At 36.6% G+C, this 21,389-nt stretch overlaps 1 protein-coding gene across 2 annotated transcripts in view; it reads right to left on the bottom strand.

The window, feature by feature from the left end:
* The window catches only part of LOC149550680 (GPI-anchored adhesin-like protein, putative (DUF936)), a 38,267-nt gene extending 20,253 nt beyond the window's left edge, over positions 1–18,014 (bottom strand). The window contains exons 1-4 of one of the 2 annotated variants that reach the window (XM_089786242.1): positions 17,566–18,014; positions 16,410–17,414; positions 11,653–11,913; positions 11,446–11,537 (exon numbers count right to left, since the gene is read on the bottom strand). In XM_089786242.1, coding sequence (XP_089642368.1) covers positions 11,446–11,537; positions 11,653–11,913; positions 16,410–17,402 — 1,346 coding nt within the window. In that variant the 5' untranslated portion in view covers positions 17,403–17,414; positions 17,566–18,014. Of the gene's footprint in view, positions 1–11,445; positions 11,538–11,652; positions 11,914–16,409 lie in introns of both variants that reach the window. The other variant, XM_089786241.1, reaches the window with a different exon arrangement.
* Between the last annotated feature and the right edge of the window lie 3,375 nt (positions 18,015–21,389).

Raw genomic sequence — 21,389 nt, 5'->3', positions numbered from 1 at the left:
CTCAAAGTGGCTTATAATTCTCATTAGCTATAAAGTATTTTAAGCATATTTCATAATATATTACCTTCCTCTTTTGTGCAATTTATTTGATAACAAATACTTATTAATTTTTTAATAGTCTATAGTTCTACAAACTTCCAATGAATTATGATATTTATGAGGCTACAAGGTATCTTTGGTCTTTTGTATCCCTCAATGGGCCCAACCATTTCACTTTAGAATTAGGTTATTAAACAAATCAAATTGCAGGCATGCAAAAATACTTGCCAACTTATTACAATATTTCTAGTTCCAGATAGAACTTCAACCTGATTCAATAAAAAATAATACAAAACTAACCCATCCCTCTTCCTGGTAGATGCACAATCCAATTTTTTTTTAACTGTCCATGGAGAGCAATCAGACAACATTAGTCACTATTAGCCAGAGATAAGTAAATGTCCAAAAGTGAATGAAAGTAGCTCGATGGGATTTTAGAATATATCAGAATACAATAGAAAGATCTAGGAAGAAGGCATCCATGAGTTATGAGCTACAAGGTGTCTTTGGTCTTCTGTATCCCCCAATGGGCCCAACCATTTCACTTTGGTATCAGGTTATTAAACAAACCAAATGCGGACATGCAAACATACTTGCCATCTCATTGTAATATTTATAGTTACAGATATAACCTCAACCTGATCCAATACAAATTAATACATCCTCTCCCCAGTAGATGCACATTCCAATTTTTTTAACTGTCTATTGTGGAGAACAGTCAGACAACACAAGTATAGTGACTATTAGCCAGAGATAAGTATGAGATTTCAGAACATATCAGTATACAATAGACAGATCTAGGAAGAAGGCATCCTAAGAAAGAAAACAAAAGAAAAAAGACTAAAAACAAAATCAAGAAATGCAAAACCAACACAAGTGGTTAAGAAACCAATACATATAGCCATGTGGTGGGGGACAAAATTCACAGAGTGAGGGCTGATAAAGACCAGAAGGTACAATACAAATTTCATCAAATATCTTTGTTAGGGCCTAGAAAGAAGAAATCATGAACGCCATTGTTGGTCACTATGAAAGAAATGATACACGATCTAGTATTGCTCATCAAGAAACACCAAAGGCGAAGGGCCAAGCATTGTGGTGCAAGAAGGAAGAAACGCTCTTCCTCTAGAATCTCTCCTGAGTCCTAACATCCAAGGCCAGTTTAACTCTTTTAATGAAGAAACTAATAATGTGCATGTCATTGTGGCTTAGAGAGCAGTTAGGAAGGAGTAGTTACATGTTATTGAGGAGAAAGGTCACAAAATCATGAAAGAGCAGAGCCACATTGTTGAGGAAGATAATGCAAGGGCATCTAAGTAGCATTGCTATGCTAGGAGAAATATCCTCTCACAAATCTATCCACCTCCATTTGCAAAGTAGTGGTATCCAAAGTGCATTTAGTACCACCAATCTCCTGCATGGACTACAAGAATGAGGCAATCAGAATGGGGAGTCTAGGGCCTATAGGAAATCCCTACAAGGATTTGTGCCGAGGTGACAGCCTCTCAAAGATAAAGTGAGAGTAGACATTATCAACAGGTTAAAAGTGCTAGAAGTAGATTGGGGAGAAGCAGTAAGGTTCTTTGGCCATCTTATTCTCAGTTTTTCCTTGGCATTCTTGGGGGTCAAAATATTTGCAACCAAAAATATATCAACCTTATAGGGGCTCTGCTATGATTTTTGTTATGCTCCATAGCAAAGACCCCGCCACGCCATTATTGCCAATCAGTTTGGATCCCATGACAAATTATTCCATGCCACACACAATGCACCTTTAGGAGTACTTTGTTTTAAATGAAAATAATTCTAGAATCCTAAAAGTAATCAAGATATTGAGTTTTAACTTAAACATCAAAATCCTGATAACATGTAGTTCTTGGGATAGAACAACACTACCTATAAGAGATCAGAAGAAGCAATCTACAAGGTATTCTTAGAAATAAATCACCAAACTAAAAGATAAAGATTTTTCCAGCTAATTAGGAAACAGATAAGGATAGGGAAAAACTGAGGGAAGGGTGGAGTTAGGATTAGGGAAATATCAGAAAAAAATCCCCATCGAAAAAACCCACGAACCCTTTTTTCCTATGTTCCCTAGGGACACGTACCTGGCCTAAAACCCGACGTTTCAAGGATGGGGGGACGGGTATGGGATGTTCCCCAGCTGTCCCCAAAAAATCAAAAAATACAGGGGACATTTTGGAAATGTGGGGATGCGAGAGGGGAAAAAGGGGGATGGCTCGCCATATCCGGTGCAGAAAGGGGACGTCTAGATGTCTCCAGACCGTACCGAGTACAACCAGCCATCCTCCTTTTTTGTTTGCAAAAAATTAATGAAAGTTAACATTAAAAAATACTTTAAAGCCTCCAAGTTGGTCAGCCAGTGGGCCCCACCCCTCCAAATGCCCTAAATGGTTTAAACTCAACACATTTTAGTTGTTTTCTCATTTGTTTGGTCTTTATTTTGTGTTGCAGCTGGCTGGAGTTTTCATTTTGCAAGAAGAGGAGGTGATATTTTTGCTTCCAAGAGTTTGACCAAGGGTTTGATCTTCTATTTTGTGCACCAAGTATGAAACTCTTTATGCTTCCATCTATCATTTTTTAAATAGATTTGCAGCTTGCAAAGTCTGATTTTATTATTATTTTTTCATTGTTTCAGCTCATATATCTATTGCATGCTTAAACCTCAAGAGTCAAAACAAAGCACAATGAGTAGCAGTGGAAGTACAAGTAGTAGTAGTGAAGAAGAAAATGTAGTTGGGGTTGATGTTGCTAGTAGTGAGACTAGAAAAATACTTGATCCTAAATCTGATTTGTTTAAATGCCCTTCCACCATTATGAAGAATTTTGCAAAAGGTCCTTTCAATAGGAAATAACCTCTTCTCCAATATGTCACACCTCGGGAAAAAGATAAAAAGAATTTGGGAGGGACGAGGGTGTGGGATTGTCATGTTTGTCTTGATGATTTTAGGGGCAGCTATACAAGAGTGAAGTCACACTTTTAGGTCTTTCATGCCAAGGAGTCAAAGCTTGTCCTAACTTGACTGATGAACAAAAATTAGAATGCCAAAGATTGCACTTAAAGGCTGAAATGGAGGGGCAAAATTCGACAGTAACATCACCATCTATTCCCTCACAATCATCTAGGCATATGTCATCCGCCATTGGTACCAGTGGCAGCCCTACTGAGTCTAGAGGGAAGAGAAAGATGAGTACTGGTGAGAAAGGCTCGGTGGAGAGTATGTTTAATGCACAGGAAAAGGAAAACTGTGAGGCATCCATTGGTAGATTCTTTGTTGCTAATGGTATCCCATATAATGCAGCCCATTCCACTTATTATAAACAAATAGTGAAAGATATTTTGAGCATGAATTCCTAATTTGTACCCCCTAGTGAGCATAAGCTACGAACCACCATCCTAGATGAAGAGTACTCAAAGGTTGCTTTGTTATTTGAGGATATGATACGCACTTGGGTTAGGATGGGTTGCTCTATTGTGATGGATGGGTGGACCGATGTTAGACATCGGCCACTCATCAATATCATTGTCACATCCCCAGCTGGCTCTTATTTTTGAAAGTCGTAGATTGCTTAGGAAAGAAGGATGCAGAATTCTAGTTACTCATTTTGAGAGATGCCATAGAGGAGATTGGGTCGTCAGTGTTGTACAGGTTATCACAAATTCTGCACCTATGTGCAAATTAGTTGGTTTGATGATAGAGGGCGCTTATAGACACATCTTTTGGACCCCTTCTTGTGTTCATTCTTTGAACAATGCATTGAAAGACATAGGGAAGATTGAATAAATGAAACAGGCGGTGCTAGAAGCTAGAGAAGTGCAAATGTTTATTTGCAACCACCACACTTCACTTACTCTATTTAGGTCCTCTACGAAGGAGTTCCTCAAACCAGCCAAGACAAGGTATGTCCATTTTAATTATAGTTTACTTTTAGTTTGTTTTAACTTTAAATTATTTTTAAAAATTATTTATAAGTTTACTTACATGTGATGCTTTTAGTTTTAAATTTTAATCATTAATGTTTAAGTTAAAATTTATTAATATTTTAATTTATAATTGTTGGTATAGGTATTGCACATATTTCATCTTGATGGAGAGGATGATTGAGGTGTATGAGGCCCTTCAATTGATGGTGGTGAATCCAGAGTGGGGACAATGGTCTAATTCTAAGTCCTTTGAAGGAAAAGCGGTGAGGCAAAGGATCCTTGATGAGAGTTGGTGGTCCACAATGAAGTAAGTTGCTGATTTTTAAATTTACTATTAGTCTTTTGCTTGCTGATTTTTCTACTAATAGTCTTAAAATTCTTAAAATTCTAATTCTGATTTTAATTCTTGTAGATATATTTGCTCTATTATAGCACCCATTGTAGATGTCATTAGATATGTTGATACTGACACTCCTAGTTTGGGAGAGATCTATGAGACTATTGATAGCATGTTGGGGAAGATGAAGAGAATTGTTGCAACAAAGGATCCTACATTGAGGTTTTATGAGGAGTATATTAGGCCTATCGTGACGCGGAGGTGGAACATGATGAATACCCCGCTTCATATGGCAGCATTTCCTCTAAATCCCAAATGGTATGCACAGTTGTGTGGAAGGGGCCTCCCATGTGATGATCTTGAGGTTTTGGATGGCTTCACAAGAGCAATTGATAAGATGTATTTAACTCAAGATGCATCCACTTTTCGTGCATAGTTCCTTGACTTCACCAACCTTCGTGGCCCAAACTTGGGTAAGCCACAAGCAAGGTTGGATAGAGTTGTTTTGGCATAGAGAAATCCTATTGGATGGTGGACCTGCAATGGGAGAAATACACCTAAGTTAAAAATACTTGCCAATCGCCTCCTTGCACAGGTTGCTAGTTCCTTAGCTGCAGAAAGGAATTGGTCCACATATTCATATATCCACTCTATCAAAAGGAATAGACTTACCTCTAAAAGAGTGAAGAAGCTAGTGACAGTGCATCATACTCTTCAACTTGTCGATTGTCAGACTCCAAAGTATAGGCAGACAACAGCTTTCTGCTGGGATGTTGAGCCTGAGGATGTGACCCAAATAGATGAGAATGACACAACACCAAGATTAGTTGGGGTTCCATTAGATTGAGACTACGCTTCTTGTGGAGAATGATAGTGAGGACTCTAATTTTGATGCCATGGCAGTAGAGGAAGAATCGGAGCAGCAGTCTACTTCATTTTTCTATGTTTTGTTTTTTATGTTGAACATGAACATGATTATGATACATTGATACTTATTACTTTATGGCAGCCCTCTACCCTTTGGGCCTATAGCTTTGGGCATATTTTGATTTTGATTTTCAGACGAATCATGTTTATCGTTATGACATTATGATATTGACAATTGTTAATGTTCATTGTTCAATGTTCATTGATATTGATATGCATTTTGACAATTGGTTACTAAAATCGGATATTATTTCTTAGATGGCATTCAAATGTTGTATGTTATGGTTCTATAATGCTTAAATGACATGCTTTGTGCTTAGTTTCATATGAATGACATGTATATTTGCAAAATTCAATGTATATTTTAAAATATATATATAGCCGTCCCCATTTGCTGTCCCCCCTCGTCCCCAAAATTGCCGTCCTAGAAACCTGTCCCACCGTCCCCGTACCGAAAACTCGGGGGAACATAGCTTTTTTCCAAACCAAAAAATGAAGGAAAGCGCTATTTGATTACTGATGGTGATTTTTATCAGGCAAAACTTGTATGACCATTTGTTTCAAAAAACTAATAAATATTTTAGCAATGAAAAAGTCAACCTGCATGCCATGTCATGATTGATAACAGTAAATTTGCAGTTTCTATTTCTATTCTAGTAGCTAGCCTACTACATGGACCATGCCTTAATAGAAAACATTCTTCACCAAATCTTTTTCAAGAATATGCTATGATCAGGTCATGATCCTAGGCTGCTTGAGATCTTCATCAGTGGAAACTTGTGTTTCTGTAAGACTGTAACAATGTTAGTTGATAGTCCTAAGCTTTTTGGGATTTTCATGGTTGAAAAGTCCCTGAAAACACAAAGTTGTGTTTTTGTAATTCCACCAAAGGACATTTTTGTTTACCTTTTGTGAACTATGATGTGGCAATGCTATTCATGCTCAAGGTCTGCTAATTTGAAGAAACAAACTTATCACCCAATATCAAGATAAATTTTGACCAACTCATTCAGCTTTATGAATTTAATTCTGCTTGTCCTCAGAAAAGAGTTTATACTTTAGGGTCAAGTGGAGCTGAGCAAACAGCTTGCAGAAATACTTGATTCTGTCTTCTCCTCTACATGAATTCACGTAATGCTAAAGGTTTTCACTCCATTGTCTTGCATACCTTCTGCATCCCATAACAAACCCGGTTTTGTCAGAATCGTCTTGCATATCTGCTACATCCCATAATAAACATGGTTTTGTCAGAATCTCAATATGTGCAGGAAAGGTTCAGCTCTTTGTTAAGAATGGATCACTGAAATAATGAGGACTTTAAACTTTAAAGCATTTAGAAATTTGTCTCAAATACTGTAATAATTCAATAAACCCTAGAACGAAAATACAGATAAAGATTGACATATTGCTCCCTTGTTTGAGCCCTTCTTTCTGTCAAAATATAAGGCACACGTGCAGCCAAAGGAATTTGGAAAGAAAAGGAAGCAGTAGAGCCTCAACTTTAGCACATTTGAGAACAAAGAATTATTACTAATATTAGTTAATGATTCTCTTTGGTGGTCTCTTTTAATAACCTACTTTTGACAGCACTGTCATGGATTAATGCTTTGTATTCAATTCACAAAAGCAAGAAAATTTGGTGATTATTTTCTTTACATACTGTTAAAAAAACATGTAATATAAGCCCTGAGCACATTTCCAACTCAATATACTCATAAAGAGATTCCAGACTCTTGTCAGAAAAAACTCTTGCACAAACTAGGAGTCCTTGATCCTGACTATTGCTGGAGATGTTACATATGGAATTGCGATATTCTCTTCCAGCACTATAAAACTGACAAGGCTTATCAGTTATCACTGTCTTTTGCCAATGTTTACAGTTACTGCTTGGTACCTGCTGGAATTTATGTTCATGCTTGTGCAAAGCACATTTGGGAAGATCCATCTGTCCCAAAATTGAGCTGATGCCTAATTTACCAAATAATATTTTACAAATGCAAAGTTCAATATTGTACACCTACTACCAGAACACCTGACCCACAACAGCCTTGAACTATTAAAGCATATCTATTCGTGATACCGGGTTACTCTATGGTAAAGTTTCCTTGCAGTGGTTTTTCTCTTCTTCTCTTTTCAAGCCTTATAAATCTTGTGCTTTATCTCTTGGAAACTGATTTATTTAGCGATTCAACCCACTAGCCTCCACACATAATTAGAAGTTAGTAAATTATCAAAACAGTTGTTTTAACTCTGATATAAGATACATAAAAATGTGTTATTTGACATGCCGATGTATGAACCATAGTTTGCAGACTCCGACTCGGAGAATACTGGGCAAGCCCAAAATTTTCAACTCGGCAAAAACTCAACGAAAACTTGGCAACTTAGAAAGAACTAGAAATTTAAATCTCTTAAAGAAACATTATATTTTTTTTGTAAAATCCAATTATATAATGTATTAAATTGCAAATTGACATCTTGAAAGATAAGATGCATGGTTTTATTGCAAAAACAGCATGTGAAAAATACATGTAACCAGCCTTTTACTTGCATCGACATTTCTACCCATCGTTTTTTGCAACTATTAAAATGTGAGAGTTAAACTTGAGTAATTGCCTAGTAGAAAAAATAGAGTACTTGGCAACTTGGCGAGTACTCAGAGAGTTTGAAAACTATGGTATGAACAACAAAGCTGTTATGTAGGCTTTGATTTGTGGATTGATGGAATGTCTTGTAAGTGGACATGGAAGGAAACTTCATGATTTGGGTGAATGCAATAAGGAAATTGTCAACACTGAATTGGAAGCTCCAACAAGGAGTTTGCAAGACATAGGGGTTCTAGAAAGCTTGGAGTTCTCTATCGGACACATCTATTGGGAGGTTAATAGGACTGTGGTCACTGCAGCACATGTGTAAGTGTTGGAAGACATTCTGAAAATTGTGAACTTGTCCCCCTTGATAGATGGGAAGGCGTAAGTGACATTGTATTGGATGACTCTAGGATTAGACAATGGACAAAGTAACTTTATAGGATCAGACACCATGCATTTGGTGGGTTTATAATGGAGTGCACCTCTGGAAGCTTTGTGTGCATGACGCACATCTTGGAGACTACAATAGATGGTTGTAATGGTTCTTCACGGAGAGCAAGACAAGAATCATTTTATAGGCAATACCTTCTACACACCACATGATTGTCTTTAACGAAGAATATATCTCAATGACATCTCTAAGGAAGGTGTTGACAAAAGGCGGTGATTGGTTCAAATCTGCTTAAGATTTTTCCTTGGGATGGTTCTCCAATTGAAATGCCTCTATAGGTCAATGGTCTTCATCTTCCAGCGTATGGTGAGGTAGCTTTCTGAACCTTTTGATTGTCAATTCGCGGAGGAAACTCCAAATGAACAAATCTGAAGAATTTTCAAGGTGGACTCAAACAAGACTCTAAAAGGCGACAAAATAAATTATTGGTGAGGAAACCTAGAGTATGACACACCTGCACGATGGGAAGGTTTACAAGTTGCTTTTCACCAATATAGTCCAAATAATGGGGTGCAAGTCATGGGGACTAGTGGCCACCAATCATGTTGTAGATGTTATACAACACCCATACTAGAGGAAATTGATGAGATGCTAGCATGTGTCTCCTTTACAAGCTTAGCAAGTATTTTTAATGCTGTTGTAGTAAGAAGCAATGTGATCTCCTCTCAAGCTCTCCAATTGTATTGCGAGGGCTTGGAGAGTATATTCCTTGGCACCTTCGGGAAATTTATTAGTTAATATGGGAAACAATTTTGCGTAGTTCAAATAGAGAGGATCATGAGTTCATCGAGGGCATGATGTACTTGATGCATCTTTGATCACCATAGTGTTTGGCACTATAGATTTTCTGCAATTTTTTCTTGACATTTGACATATGAGAGCTGCCCCTCAAACATGACAGTGCTTACCTTAAATAAGAAAAGGAAATAAAAGAATGCCAATTATAAAAAAGCCTTGATCAATAGAAAATTAAAATTAAAATATATTCATGTGAATAATGACAAAGCAGCCTCTGTTCTCAACCACCTCTACAAGCTCAATGCTCTAGAGGTGTTACTAGTCTCTCCATGGGCAACAAAGCAACCACTAAGCTCAACCACCTCTACAAGCTCAATGCTCAAGAGGTGTTACTAGAGTCTCTTCACAAGCTTCTTTCAAGCGCTAGGGTAGATCCCAGGACAATAAGCTGACTTTGATCTCCTAGATCCATGTAATGTTGTAGTCAGTTAAGGAGTTGACATTGACATTCTAAATGGTTTTCATTTCATCCAATCCTCTTCCCAGTGTTGCACTTCATAGCAATTTTGGCTCCACTTCCTCATATTGATACCAATACAAGAGTCCAAGATTGTATCTTAATATTTCATCATAAAAGTTTTCATAAGTCCTAGGTTACATGGGATGTGCCCCAGGGGACAATGGGACTAAAAGGAAATGTCTACCAGTGATCCCCAATTTCAAAAAATTGCAGGAAATGTCCCCTAACATTTGGGGACGGATAGCCGTCCTCGAAACACCTAGGGAATGCCCAAACATCCCCTATCCTTCCCTAGGAAAAAAAAGAAGTGTCCCCTACATATTCGGATTATTTTTGGCATTAAAAAAAACACTTTCTTTAAATTCTCTTCGCAAAAGCAGCAATGTGGGACCCACAAGGTTCGAATTCATGTCCACATATGGAAAAAGTCAAATTAAGTTTGGCATGGGAAAAAACAGCAAAGCAAATCATGATTCAATATGTTTAAAATTTGAACTTAAAAAAAAAATTAAAAATCAAATTGTATATATTAAATTGAAAGATCCACTTTAAACAAGCAAGACTATTCGGGCTACAATTATATGATCCACTTCTACCAGAGGGAGATAGTGACTCAAATGATTGTAAGACTTTGCATATTGATAGCTAGAATGAGGCTCAGTTTCATGTTTGAGACATTTTGATTTGGATATTTGTATCAATAGACCATGGTTTTGATGTTTGAGACTAAAATGCTGTTATATTGATTTATATTGCTGCTATTATCATTCATGTTGTTTTACTACTGTTGTAACTCATGAATCCATGATTTATTTGCATCTTGACTTGTTATCAATTATTGACATGTATCTCTCTCTTTCCTTCAATCTATAATATCTTAATATATTTTCAAAAAAAACATAAATATATACACACATGCATTTTAAAAATTTGTATACTGTCGCCCCTTATTTTTGGCCCATTAAGGAACGCCCCGGAAACACATCCCCCTGTCCCCATCCCCAAAATGTTGTAGAAGATAGCATAAAAATTTATAGAAAATCAGGAAAAAAAATTCTGTTACCATTGCAAAGTAGTCACAACTCAGCCACCACAGTGGCAGTCAGTCTCTGTTCAAAAATCGATAAATAGCTATAAAAGGAATTACTGTTTCATATAAATCAAGGACACAGACAGCTGTATGGATAGAAAACTAAATTTAATGGAATAAAAAAAGTTTCATGCCTATCTACAAAAATACAAGAAAACATTGCCATATGGAAATTGAATAAATATATTTACTGTTCAATATTCTGATGCTTAACCTACAGCTATAGATGGATTAAATATTATAACTAGAGAATCATACAAGTATATGTAATCCTTGTACGAAAACAAACTATTATTTATAGAATGCTTTATCAATGTGAAGTATATTATTATTGGTCTTAAACATCCTTGAATTTGGCAATTGAAACTTTCAATAAAAAAACTTGGTTACATATGATACATAGAAAGTATACAATGTACATTTATGATTTCTTCTTGTCAATGATAGGTTTCCTTACTTTCCTTGCTCATAAACCGTGTTAACAGTTGATAGTAATACAATAAAACTAAACGCTGGAATGAAAGTGCTGATTTAAATTAAAACTATAAACTGGGGTCATGCTTTTTTCTCTTAAGGTGGTTTAAACTGGACAATTCAAAATCTCCAATCAACATGTATTCCATTTATTCAAGTTAATAAGTTATATTGTAGCAAACAATGTAGGCATGGTGCTTGGGAGACAAAAGGGAAGTCAGCTGAGTGGGCAGAATATATAATTGAATTACGCAACAAAAGAATTGCACAGCTAATGTAGTAGGAAAACGTAACATCATATTGCATCACTTCTACTGTACAAAAGTAGATACCTCAAACATCGGATCACGCTCTCCGTTGCTGAAGATTCTTGTAGAGCCTCCACTGCAGCCACAAGTGCTCCATCTCGGAGTCCAAGAGAATTCTGAAAATTAATTATTATAATTGAATCACTGCATCAAGGCACTTTTGCATATTTCATCACCAAACCTTAACAGAACCACAATGCATTAGCTCACCGGGATTTAAAAAACACCTACCTTTCCAAGTTTTACAAGAGTTGGGTTGAGTGTAGCCCATGAAATGCTGCCGTCAGTCCATTTTTTATTATTAATAACTGCCTTGACTAAATTGCAAGGGATGTTGGCATCAGATGATGCTTTAGTAGATTTTTTGGAAATTGAACTTCTTGTTGACTTTGCTGGTTCATCCACAATTGCTGCTTTAGAAGGTTGAACACTGGAACTGCTCTCTTTTGGCAAGGATTTGATGTTCACAGGGGACTTCTTGTTGGCAGTAACCTATACATGTAAGATCTCATTAAGAGACTGAGAAATCAGATGGTTGGCACAAGTGTAAAAGATTACAAACCTACTGTCAAGTGTGTAAGTGAGATTTATGAGCAAATATTCAATTGTCTTTGGATAAAATTCCATGAAAGAGGGATGTTTAAGGTTACCAAAAACTTAATATGAAAGGAGATAATGCACACACACCATTCTGCTTCGAATTCCACACGAGATTGTACTAAACCTTCACAAGAAAGGGTTTTCCATCATAACAAAAGCTATAAAGTTTCTAATTTAATCTCACCCCTCTAGAGGGGTCATGTTTATGACCTATGCCAGTTCAAAATTATTTCAAGTCCACAATTGTGATGAAATAGTCCATAAAAATAAATGTTCATGTTTACATGCAATGAGAACCTTATGTGACTTCTGGTTTTGGTGAAACCAAAGACTACGTATGAATTATTCATGGCAAAATCTCATAAATTTTGACAAAGGGAAGCATGGAAAATAAATTTAATTTTTAACAAAAGAACATCCACCTATGACAAATCCACAAATTAGATACCAAAATTAGCAATACCATGCGATAGAAATGACCATTGTAAATAGGAACATAACAAGCAGATTAGTAGACTTGACACTTGCATAAAGTTGGATGATAAGGATTGAGTCCACTGAAACGAGTCTCCTTTATTTAAACTTTGGAATATAATTGAACAATTAAGCATATATAGTCATTGATTAATATTGATAATTTATTAAGGTCGTGAAGCAATTGATTCCTAAGTTTAAGTGATCTCTTCTATGTCTGTAAGAAATTATTAAAGGACCACTCTATTATTTTCCTATTTGAAGTCTAAAATTACAAAGATAGGGGAAATATAAAAAAGGGAGGGGAATGTGAACTTGAAGAGTTTCTCAGAAGGGTTATAACATTATTTTCTTTGCTTGAAACCCTTGCAGTTCTGGAGTTTAAGTCTGATCCAACTCAGCCTCTTGAGGACAAAAAACCTCTTGGGAAGATCAGTTCTGGTGGTGATAGATGCCACCCTAGCTGGTGTTTAAATTTTTTTAAGTCTATTTCAGAAACAAAATTGCAGAATGAAGAAGATTCGCTGATACCTTGGTATCCATATCTATAATATTATGATGGTGCCTCAGCAAATAATGTTAAAAGCTGGAATAGATTTTTTGTAAAGAGATCCTTTGAAATAATAAAGCAAAACCAGGTTTTGAAGGGGCCCCAAAACCCTAAAGAAAATGGCGACAAGAGATGATCCAGGTGTTGAAGGGGCCCCGAAATCCTATATCCTGATAATATTATTTTGCTTGGGAAAGAATTATTTTCTTTGGCATAAATTGGAGATTTTGGAATTACACAAGGATTCAGTTTGGAGCCAAAACACATTATTGATGGGCAAAATGGGCTTTATGGAGATTAATGCTGATGGAAACTTGCAAATAATAGAATATGGTTATTTGGTACACTTAATTTATATAGTTTGATGCATTATGGAATGAATAAATTTGGCTCGCATAAACTTTTTGGAGTTGAAATCATTGCTACAGGCATAAACATGGATAGTCATTGCAGATGCCAGATCTAGCAAGTGCTGCCACACACCTATTTTCCTATGTTCCCCCGGGTTTCTAGGACGGGGACGGCAGGGGACGGTGGGATGGTTTTCTAGGATGGCAAAAAAATTTGTCAATTTTGGGGACAACAAATGGGGAAGGCTATATATATAGGAAAAATACAAAATATATAGGAAAATTTGCATATATACATTACATTCATATGAAGACATGGATAAACTATGTCATTTAAACATCATAGAACCTTAACCTACAACATTTCAATAATCAAACTTAATGCTCAATATGCTATAATGCATTCATAACTTGGAATTATTGTCAATGCGCATGTAATATTAAAATAATAATAACATAATAATTTGAAATATACCCAAGAACATAATTTAAAATTAATTTTCAATAGCAACAAGAACAATAACCAACCTTCCAAATTGAAACATACTACCATCATTTAATTTTGAAACTACACTTCCAATTCATTGTAAGTGGACTGATATTATTATTATACAAAAAGGTCCTCTATACAGTTCTGATCATGATATAAATTTGTTACAGTAAGACAATATCTTGATGCAACTTCCAATATTCACCATATCTTCCACAAAGGACCCAAATCAACCCAAGACCAACCTGGCACTAATGTATTGCAAGAAAATGACATAAGGATGCATGTTCCAGGTCTATAATGCACTTTTCAGACTTTCCCAGCACCTTGCAAACACTCTTCTATATAATTCTGAGTGTGTAGCATGACTATAACAGCAATATTAATTCCATGACTCTTAACATAATGTTGTCAAATACTAATTAGAGGGCCTCAAATAGCAGGAATTGACTACCAAACAGTAATAAGCATGTTAGGGTGACCTTGGAAGGAGCGGCCCACTTTAAAATTAACAAAAAAAAATATTTTATAAGTGTTGATGTTGTCCCAGCCGTCCTAGGGACTTCCATGCATCCCAAGGCGTCCCCAACCATCCTTGGGACATATGGATGTCCCAAAAAAAAAATTCCTACCTCCCCAAGTTTTCGGGACGTTTTCTGGAAATTTTTAGAAAAGGGGGACTGGGGGAGATGTCCCCCTTTCCAAAACTTGTCCTTTTTGGGCGGGAACGTAGCTATTTTCTCATTAAGAATCTTCCCTTCTTTGGTGTTTATTCGAATATAGCTGGTGACATGAATGTTAGACATTAATATTGCTATTTCTCCATTTGAGTTGTGATTTCTTTTGCAAGAATATTCGTGATTTTTCTCAGACCTTGCATTAAAGATTCAGAAGTCCTGTGCACATGGAAGTTTATATATAATAATCAATTCAAAGACTGCTGGGTGCAAGCTTCCTTGCTTGGCACAGTCCTCATTTTCATGGTGTGAGAATTTCTTGGCACATGAGCACCCTTCATAAACTGTGCAGTCTGTGGCATATTGGTGTGTGATAACTAATTCCAGCACAAGTTGCGTCTGAAGCCCAAGGTTTCTAGGAGATTCATGAAGCTCTACCAGCAAAGATGACCCTTGCAGCATGGCCATTTCAATCAGGCATATCTTTCTCTCATATTGGCATAAGTTTGTATCTGTCATTTATCTGCGGGTAGGATTTTATTTTTAAACTAGACATGGCTCTATCCTCCTCATCATAAGCATTAATGGACTGCACATGGGCTCTATTGGGATTAATTGCTGCATCTGTTACTAGTTCGCATGAAGGAATCTTTGTTTGAATGGTTACCTGCAGTCTATTGCTACCACATATCTCTGATAACAATTAGGTTTTTCTGTTAACAGAAAAGTCTACCAGCGCATAAAGCTTTCTTCTTCACCTGGACATAGCTATCTAGTGGAGTTTTCTCTTTGCTGGGGATATGCTTAGAGATATAGTCCCTGCAGTTGTTCCCTGCTGAAAAATATAGCTTCAGATCTTTGAAGGGTGGCCTGAAGTTTAATTCCCATCCATCTTGTTCCTAAGCTGGAGATTCCCACATCCATTTTGCTCAATGAGTTGCTGGCCTATCGATGAATTGCTGGCCTACATCGCTATACTCATTTCAATTCAAGAGCAATTGTTCTGGCATTGGGATCTCGATATTATGCAAGCATTGCTACTATCGTATTAGGTCAGAACTGCTGTAATTCCAGCCATTTATTTCTGTTATTAGTGCCTGCTAATAAGAGATTCAATGCAAAGGTGTTTTCTATACTATTTTCTCGAGACTGTGAAGGCATTAGTTCTGTGATCTCAAAGTAATTATCAGAGAGCTAAAAATTCCTTGAGCTTGTAAACTCTGGAAAGATTAAAGAGTTCATTGGCAAATCAACATACAGCTATCTCAGTTTTACAACTGTTAGTCTAATTAAAGTGGTCAAGATTGTGTGGTCCTTGTATGTATGCATGATATCACGTAATACATCAGATATCAATAAACAATGCAAGCAGCAAACATTCCTCGGTTGATATACGTGAACTGTTTGTCAAAATAATTAGGGAGAGAAGTGCGAAAATTTGGGTAACACCAACAGAGGTCATTACACAACTCAGTTTGACTAGGAGAGCTAACCCATTTCAGCTCAGGAGTCGTATGCCTGACTCAAAGCCTCGTGCGACTATGTTTTAGACTTCTCCCAAGTCGCTGGTCAACGATATTTGTTTCAAACAAAAAGAAATTGTGTTTAGAAATTCTTACAGTAGGAATATTAATTCCAATGGGCAGTGAATTCAGAATTGTTACATTCAGGAAATTTATTTCCACAGCAATGCGTTGACATAAGAAATAACTACATTCAGGAAACTTATTTCCACGGCAGTCCCTTGCAATCTCATTGATATTTGGCAACATCAACCCAAAATTTAAGTGATGCAGAGTCTGGATTTTTCAGATAATATAGAAGAAAGGAAGCGCAATATAACTTACAGGGGAAGGGCTGACATCAGGCTTTGGCTGTTCCATCTCTTTGGGCGTTTTCTTCAAACCTGTCCTCTGGCCTGAGCTTTTACTCTTGATTTCCACCGCGCCTTCCCAGCTTCTCCTTAGCGTCTTCGGCCCGAAGTCTGCCATCCTCACTCCATTTGCTTCCGCGAATCCTACAAAGCTCCGCCGGGGCGGCTCCACCGAAGATGTTTTTACCGACGAAGACTTATTAACGCTATCTTGTGATGAAGTTTTCTTCGTAGACGACGACCTCTCCAGGCGGGCCAGTTCGCGAGGAATGCTGCCGCGAATTCTGCTTTGGCTTCTGGTTGTGCCGGGTGCTGAGGCACAGCTAGTTGGAGAAGAAGGCAGGGAGCGACCATTTGCCGGTGATTTTCTAATAATCAGCTTGGGGATCTCGTTAGAGCCATTCTTTGAATTTGGCCGCTCTAGCGTGCTCTGTTTCTGCTTCAGCCGCTCCGCGAGCTTGGCTGCAAATGACGGTGACTCGGAGGGGTTCGAACCAGGAACGCTTCTGGCACTACCAGTGTTATTACTATTGCTACTACTATTGAGATTTTGATTCTGAAAGTGATTTTCGTCTTTAGTTTTAGGCTTAGAGTTCACGGGTCCAGTTCCAGCAGACTCCAAATTGCGGCTCAAGAACCCCGGCGACTGCGTGGCGACCAGATCTTCCGGGTTTCCTACACAGGTATGGCGCCCTGGCACGGGCCTGACGCCTCTCAGCACTGGAACGGGAGATCCAGCCTCTAATTTATCAACATGAATGAACTGCCCCAGCTGCAACTTGTCGCTGAGAATAAGATCGTCGTGTTCTTCAGCCAAAGAAACGTAAGTAGCGTGGGAGGAGTCGGAGACCTTCAAGTAAAAACCCTGATTAGGAAAAAGCTCGCCCGCTGCAAGCGCGGGAACAATATTGATGACCTGCAGCAGCACCGACCTGTATTCCCCGCCCACTCTCACGTCTGTGTTCATGTGCTGCAGCAGCTTCAGCAGAACCCCGGGCGTCAGGCTCGCCATTTCTCCAAACACAAATCTCTCGGCAAGAAGTCTTAACTTAAATGACAAATCATTACACCCTACAGGCACAGATCACATCAATTGCCAGGTTCGAAATGTTCTATAAAATGTCACATACCTTCAAACACAAATCTTTCCGCGAGGATTTTCAACTCAAATGACACATAACTACACCTTCCCGCCTCAGATCACCTCAATTGCCAGGCTCGAGATGTTCTGCAAAAGAATTCGCACACAGCTTGAAAAACAAAATGTATTGAAAAATTTGACTGATCCAATTAGAAAACGCCCATTAACCGACATTCCACTTTGCTGAGATCCATTTCTCAGTTCCACCGAAACAACACAAACTGCCCTGTTGAGCAATCAATCAATGGCGGAATCTCCCTTCCAAAAATCGTCAGAAACCGATGTGTGAGCCAAATTCAGAGGCGGCTACGAGATCAAGATGAAATTCTTTATCATTATAAGTACGCTTTTGTGCATTATTTTGGCTCAATTTGTGACGCCTACTGCAGCTTCTGCCATTGTTTTCTCGTTTGAGCACAGTACTTTTATCCCTGCCTTGTGTATTTCAGTGCCAGATTTTGCAATAAAAGGCTTTCCACATTTTCTACTCTCCATTTTCGTTGGTTCCTCCACCGCCGTCCGCACTGTCGCTGTAGCCGCACCTCTTCTAACCGGGTTGCACTCGCACGCATGCCACGTGTCGGAATCTAGACCCCGTAAAACTCGCTGGAATATTTTGGAGGGGTCTGACGTGGCCGTCGGTGTCAGTGTGACATGTGCAGCACATGGAGAAAGAATGAAATGGTTGACTCGGAACTCCCCCCTAACCTGGCCAGACCCTGGTGATGCGGTGGCTCTTTTTCCTGCCAGCTGGCACACACTCTGGAGGAATAGATTAATTGGTTTTTCCTTATTATGGAGATTATCCATGAATTTTTTTGTATGATATTCCAATTTCCAACCCCTCTCATCTCTTTTTGGGTAAGAGAAGACTCCTCCTTTGACAACATTCCAGTTCCCCTAATAGATCAAGGATCTTTTGACAATTAGTTTCATTATTATAATTCTTTTATTCATTTTTTCTTAAAAGTATATTTAATTAAAATCTTTCATTTATTCATTACATAGATTTTTTCTTAGATAGATAGATAAGCTTTTAATGTCCAGAGGGAGGCCGAACATTGCCTATGGGACACTATCCTCACTACACTTCCTTTCCATTCAGGCTGGTGATGAGTCCCCCTAACTTCTCAACATTCTCCTTGCTAAATAAGTTGTACCATGAGTTGTCAAATAGGATGTCCGCAGATTTAACCCTTATGTCCTTATGTCCTTGGATGCCTCACTCCAAAATGAAATGTTGTTCAGTTTCCACCTTCCAAAATTGTAGAACGAGCATATTCTTTCTTCCCTAGGCTCTTTTGGTTTCCTTATGTCCTTGGATGCCTCACTGCAAAATGAAATGTTGTTCAGTTTCCACCTTCCAAAATTGTAGAACGAGCGTATTCTTTCTTCCCCAGGCTCTTTTGGTTTCTTTTAAGTGTATTTTTAAAAAAAAATGAATTAAGCAAAATAATACATTACTTTTAGATATATTGAATCAAACAAAAGAATACATTATATATATATATATATCAAAGTTTTGGAATTGATGGTGATATTCTTTCTATTTGCACATTTTAATGTGGATGATGAATCAATCATCATAGGGCATCATCCCAAAATAGAAAGAAATATTACAATGGAGTCAATTTGAGAAAATTATAAGCACTCTATAGTATTTTATTTTATATTATAAATATATGTTATTTTAGAGTGTGATTTTGAAACAAAAAGGAATAACACAATGTCATCAATTTGAGAAAATTATAAATAACATATGAGATTTTATTTTATATTATATTATATATGCGTGTTATTTTAGAACTTGATCCCAAAACTAAAAAGAAGAATAATGATGTCATCAATTTCAAAAAATTACAAACACTATATAATAATTTTCTCTATATTATAAATATGTTTTATTTTAAAATGTTAATTAAAAAATATAAATTTATTTATAATAATTTTAAAATTATATGATATGAAATTTTTAAAAAATTAAAAATATTTTAATATAAATTTTTAGAATTATTAATATTTGTATTTTAAAAGTTCAAAAATATATTTTTAAAATATGTTTGATAATAGTATATTAAATATAAATTTAGAAATTTTCATAAATATAATTTAATTAAATATAAATATTAATATTATCTTCTTTTGAAAACAATATCATAATTGTAAATGGGCTCATGGTCTACTAGTGAAGGTGAAGTTGAATGGTTGAGTGCAAGGCTCGAAGACATTATAAGGGATGAGGTCGGGATCGTGCTCGGGCAAATTTGGCAACGTGGATGCTCCTTAGTCCTTGGCTTTTAGCCGAAGAGATTTCAGGCGTGCGTGGGCCCATATCGAATACCTAAAACTTGTTTGTGGATGACATCATCAAGAAAAACAATATCATAATTAGCATTTTTATCTTAATATTTAATATATCGTTTTCCATCATTTATTACATATTTATATTAGTTTAAATTTAGATCATATGAATTTTCATAAATTAATAACTTTAAGAAAATTTTATATTTTATATTTATTTATAAATGGTTACTAATTTATAATTATTCTCTACTTTCTTTTTCAGAGAGATGAATTACCAAATATAATAATAAAAATCATAGGACAGGTAAGAGTAACCGACAGATTTTGACCATTTACACAGAAATCGTAATATACTTTTGCCATTTGGATTGCTGTACGATTCTGACGACTTTTAAGAAGCACATTTCACGTTTTTTCCTTGCAGGCAAGCCGCAAAATTGTACCCAAATGCCCGTCTCCGCAGTTAAAAAACAAACCGCCAGCTTTTAATGCCGATTGTCGACCACTATAAAGTAGATTCTCTTTCAGACATATTTTGGATGTAACAGGAAAAACTAGAATACCTTCCCAACAGGAAAAATAATGAGTCCGTAACTGTAATAATCCAAATGGTCTCTATCCATAGCCGTAACCCTACAAAAGCCAAATGCCCCAAATGGTCTTTATCCATATAATGAGAGAGTAATGAAGTTCAGTAGTCTGCACTAGGAAGACAAATCAAGAGAGCAAGGAGATGATGTTTGTACAGAAGTGTATTTCTAAGTGGGGCTCTTGATATTTTATAGGATTTGTTTAATGTATTGCTTGCAAGGATCTTGGATTTGGATATTTGATAGATAAGTAAAGGATTTTTTCTATAGCAACTCAAATTGTGATATTGCTATCAGGATTCAATTGTGTAGTTTTTGAGTTGAGCTCATTGACCCATGTTTCATGAGTAGCGGTTCACACAAACTCGTCTCTCATGAGAATTATCTCAAGTAAAAGTTGAACTCTAATATGAAATGAATGGTTTAGGAGATGTATTATATTTAGGAACACATTTATGAATTGAATCACAAATAAACAAAAGAAAATAGTGTCATTACATCGTCATTAGAAGATCTTGTGTATTTGTCTCTTTCTTTCAACTTTAATTTACCATAATTGAATCAATCAATCTAAAGTTTTGAATGAAGAAACTTCAAAAGTACTCGCATAACACAATTAATCCTACAAACATTTAGATAATCTATGAGGAAGTGTACAAGTTTTGCATATTAGGAAATTTGTCAAATAAAATCTATGAGCTTTAGATCCACATTCAAGCATCAAGTTCAATTCAATTATCGTGGGGTCATGTTATGCTTTGTGGGAGTGAACCTTAATAAAAGACACTTAAAAATATAAGGTAAAAGCTAATTGTAGAATCTAAAGACACAATTTGACCACAAATATGGAAATCCTGCCAAAATATCGTAAGATGCAACCTATTCTAATTTGGGCTCAAATATCAAGGTATATCTCACC

The sequence above is a fragment of the Cupressus sempervirens genome, chromosome 6 (assembly GCF_028749045.1).
Source record: "Cupressus sempervirens isolate cs-2001-9-10 chromosome 6, ASM2874904v1, whole genome shotgun sequence".
Taxonomy (NCBI): Eukaryota; Viridiplantae; Streptophyta; class Pinopsida; order Cupressales; family Cupressaceae; genus Cupressus; species Cupressus sempervirens.
Note: the sequence above shows the minus strand (reverse complement) of the source record. Positions and strands in the feature narration are given on the sequence as shown.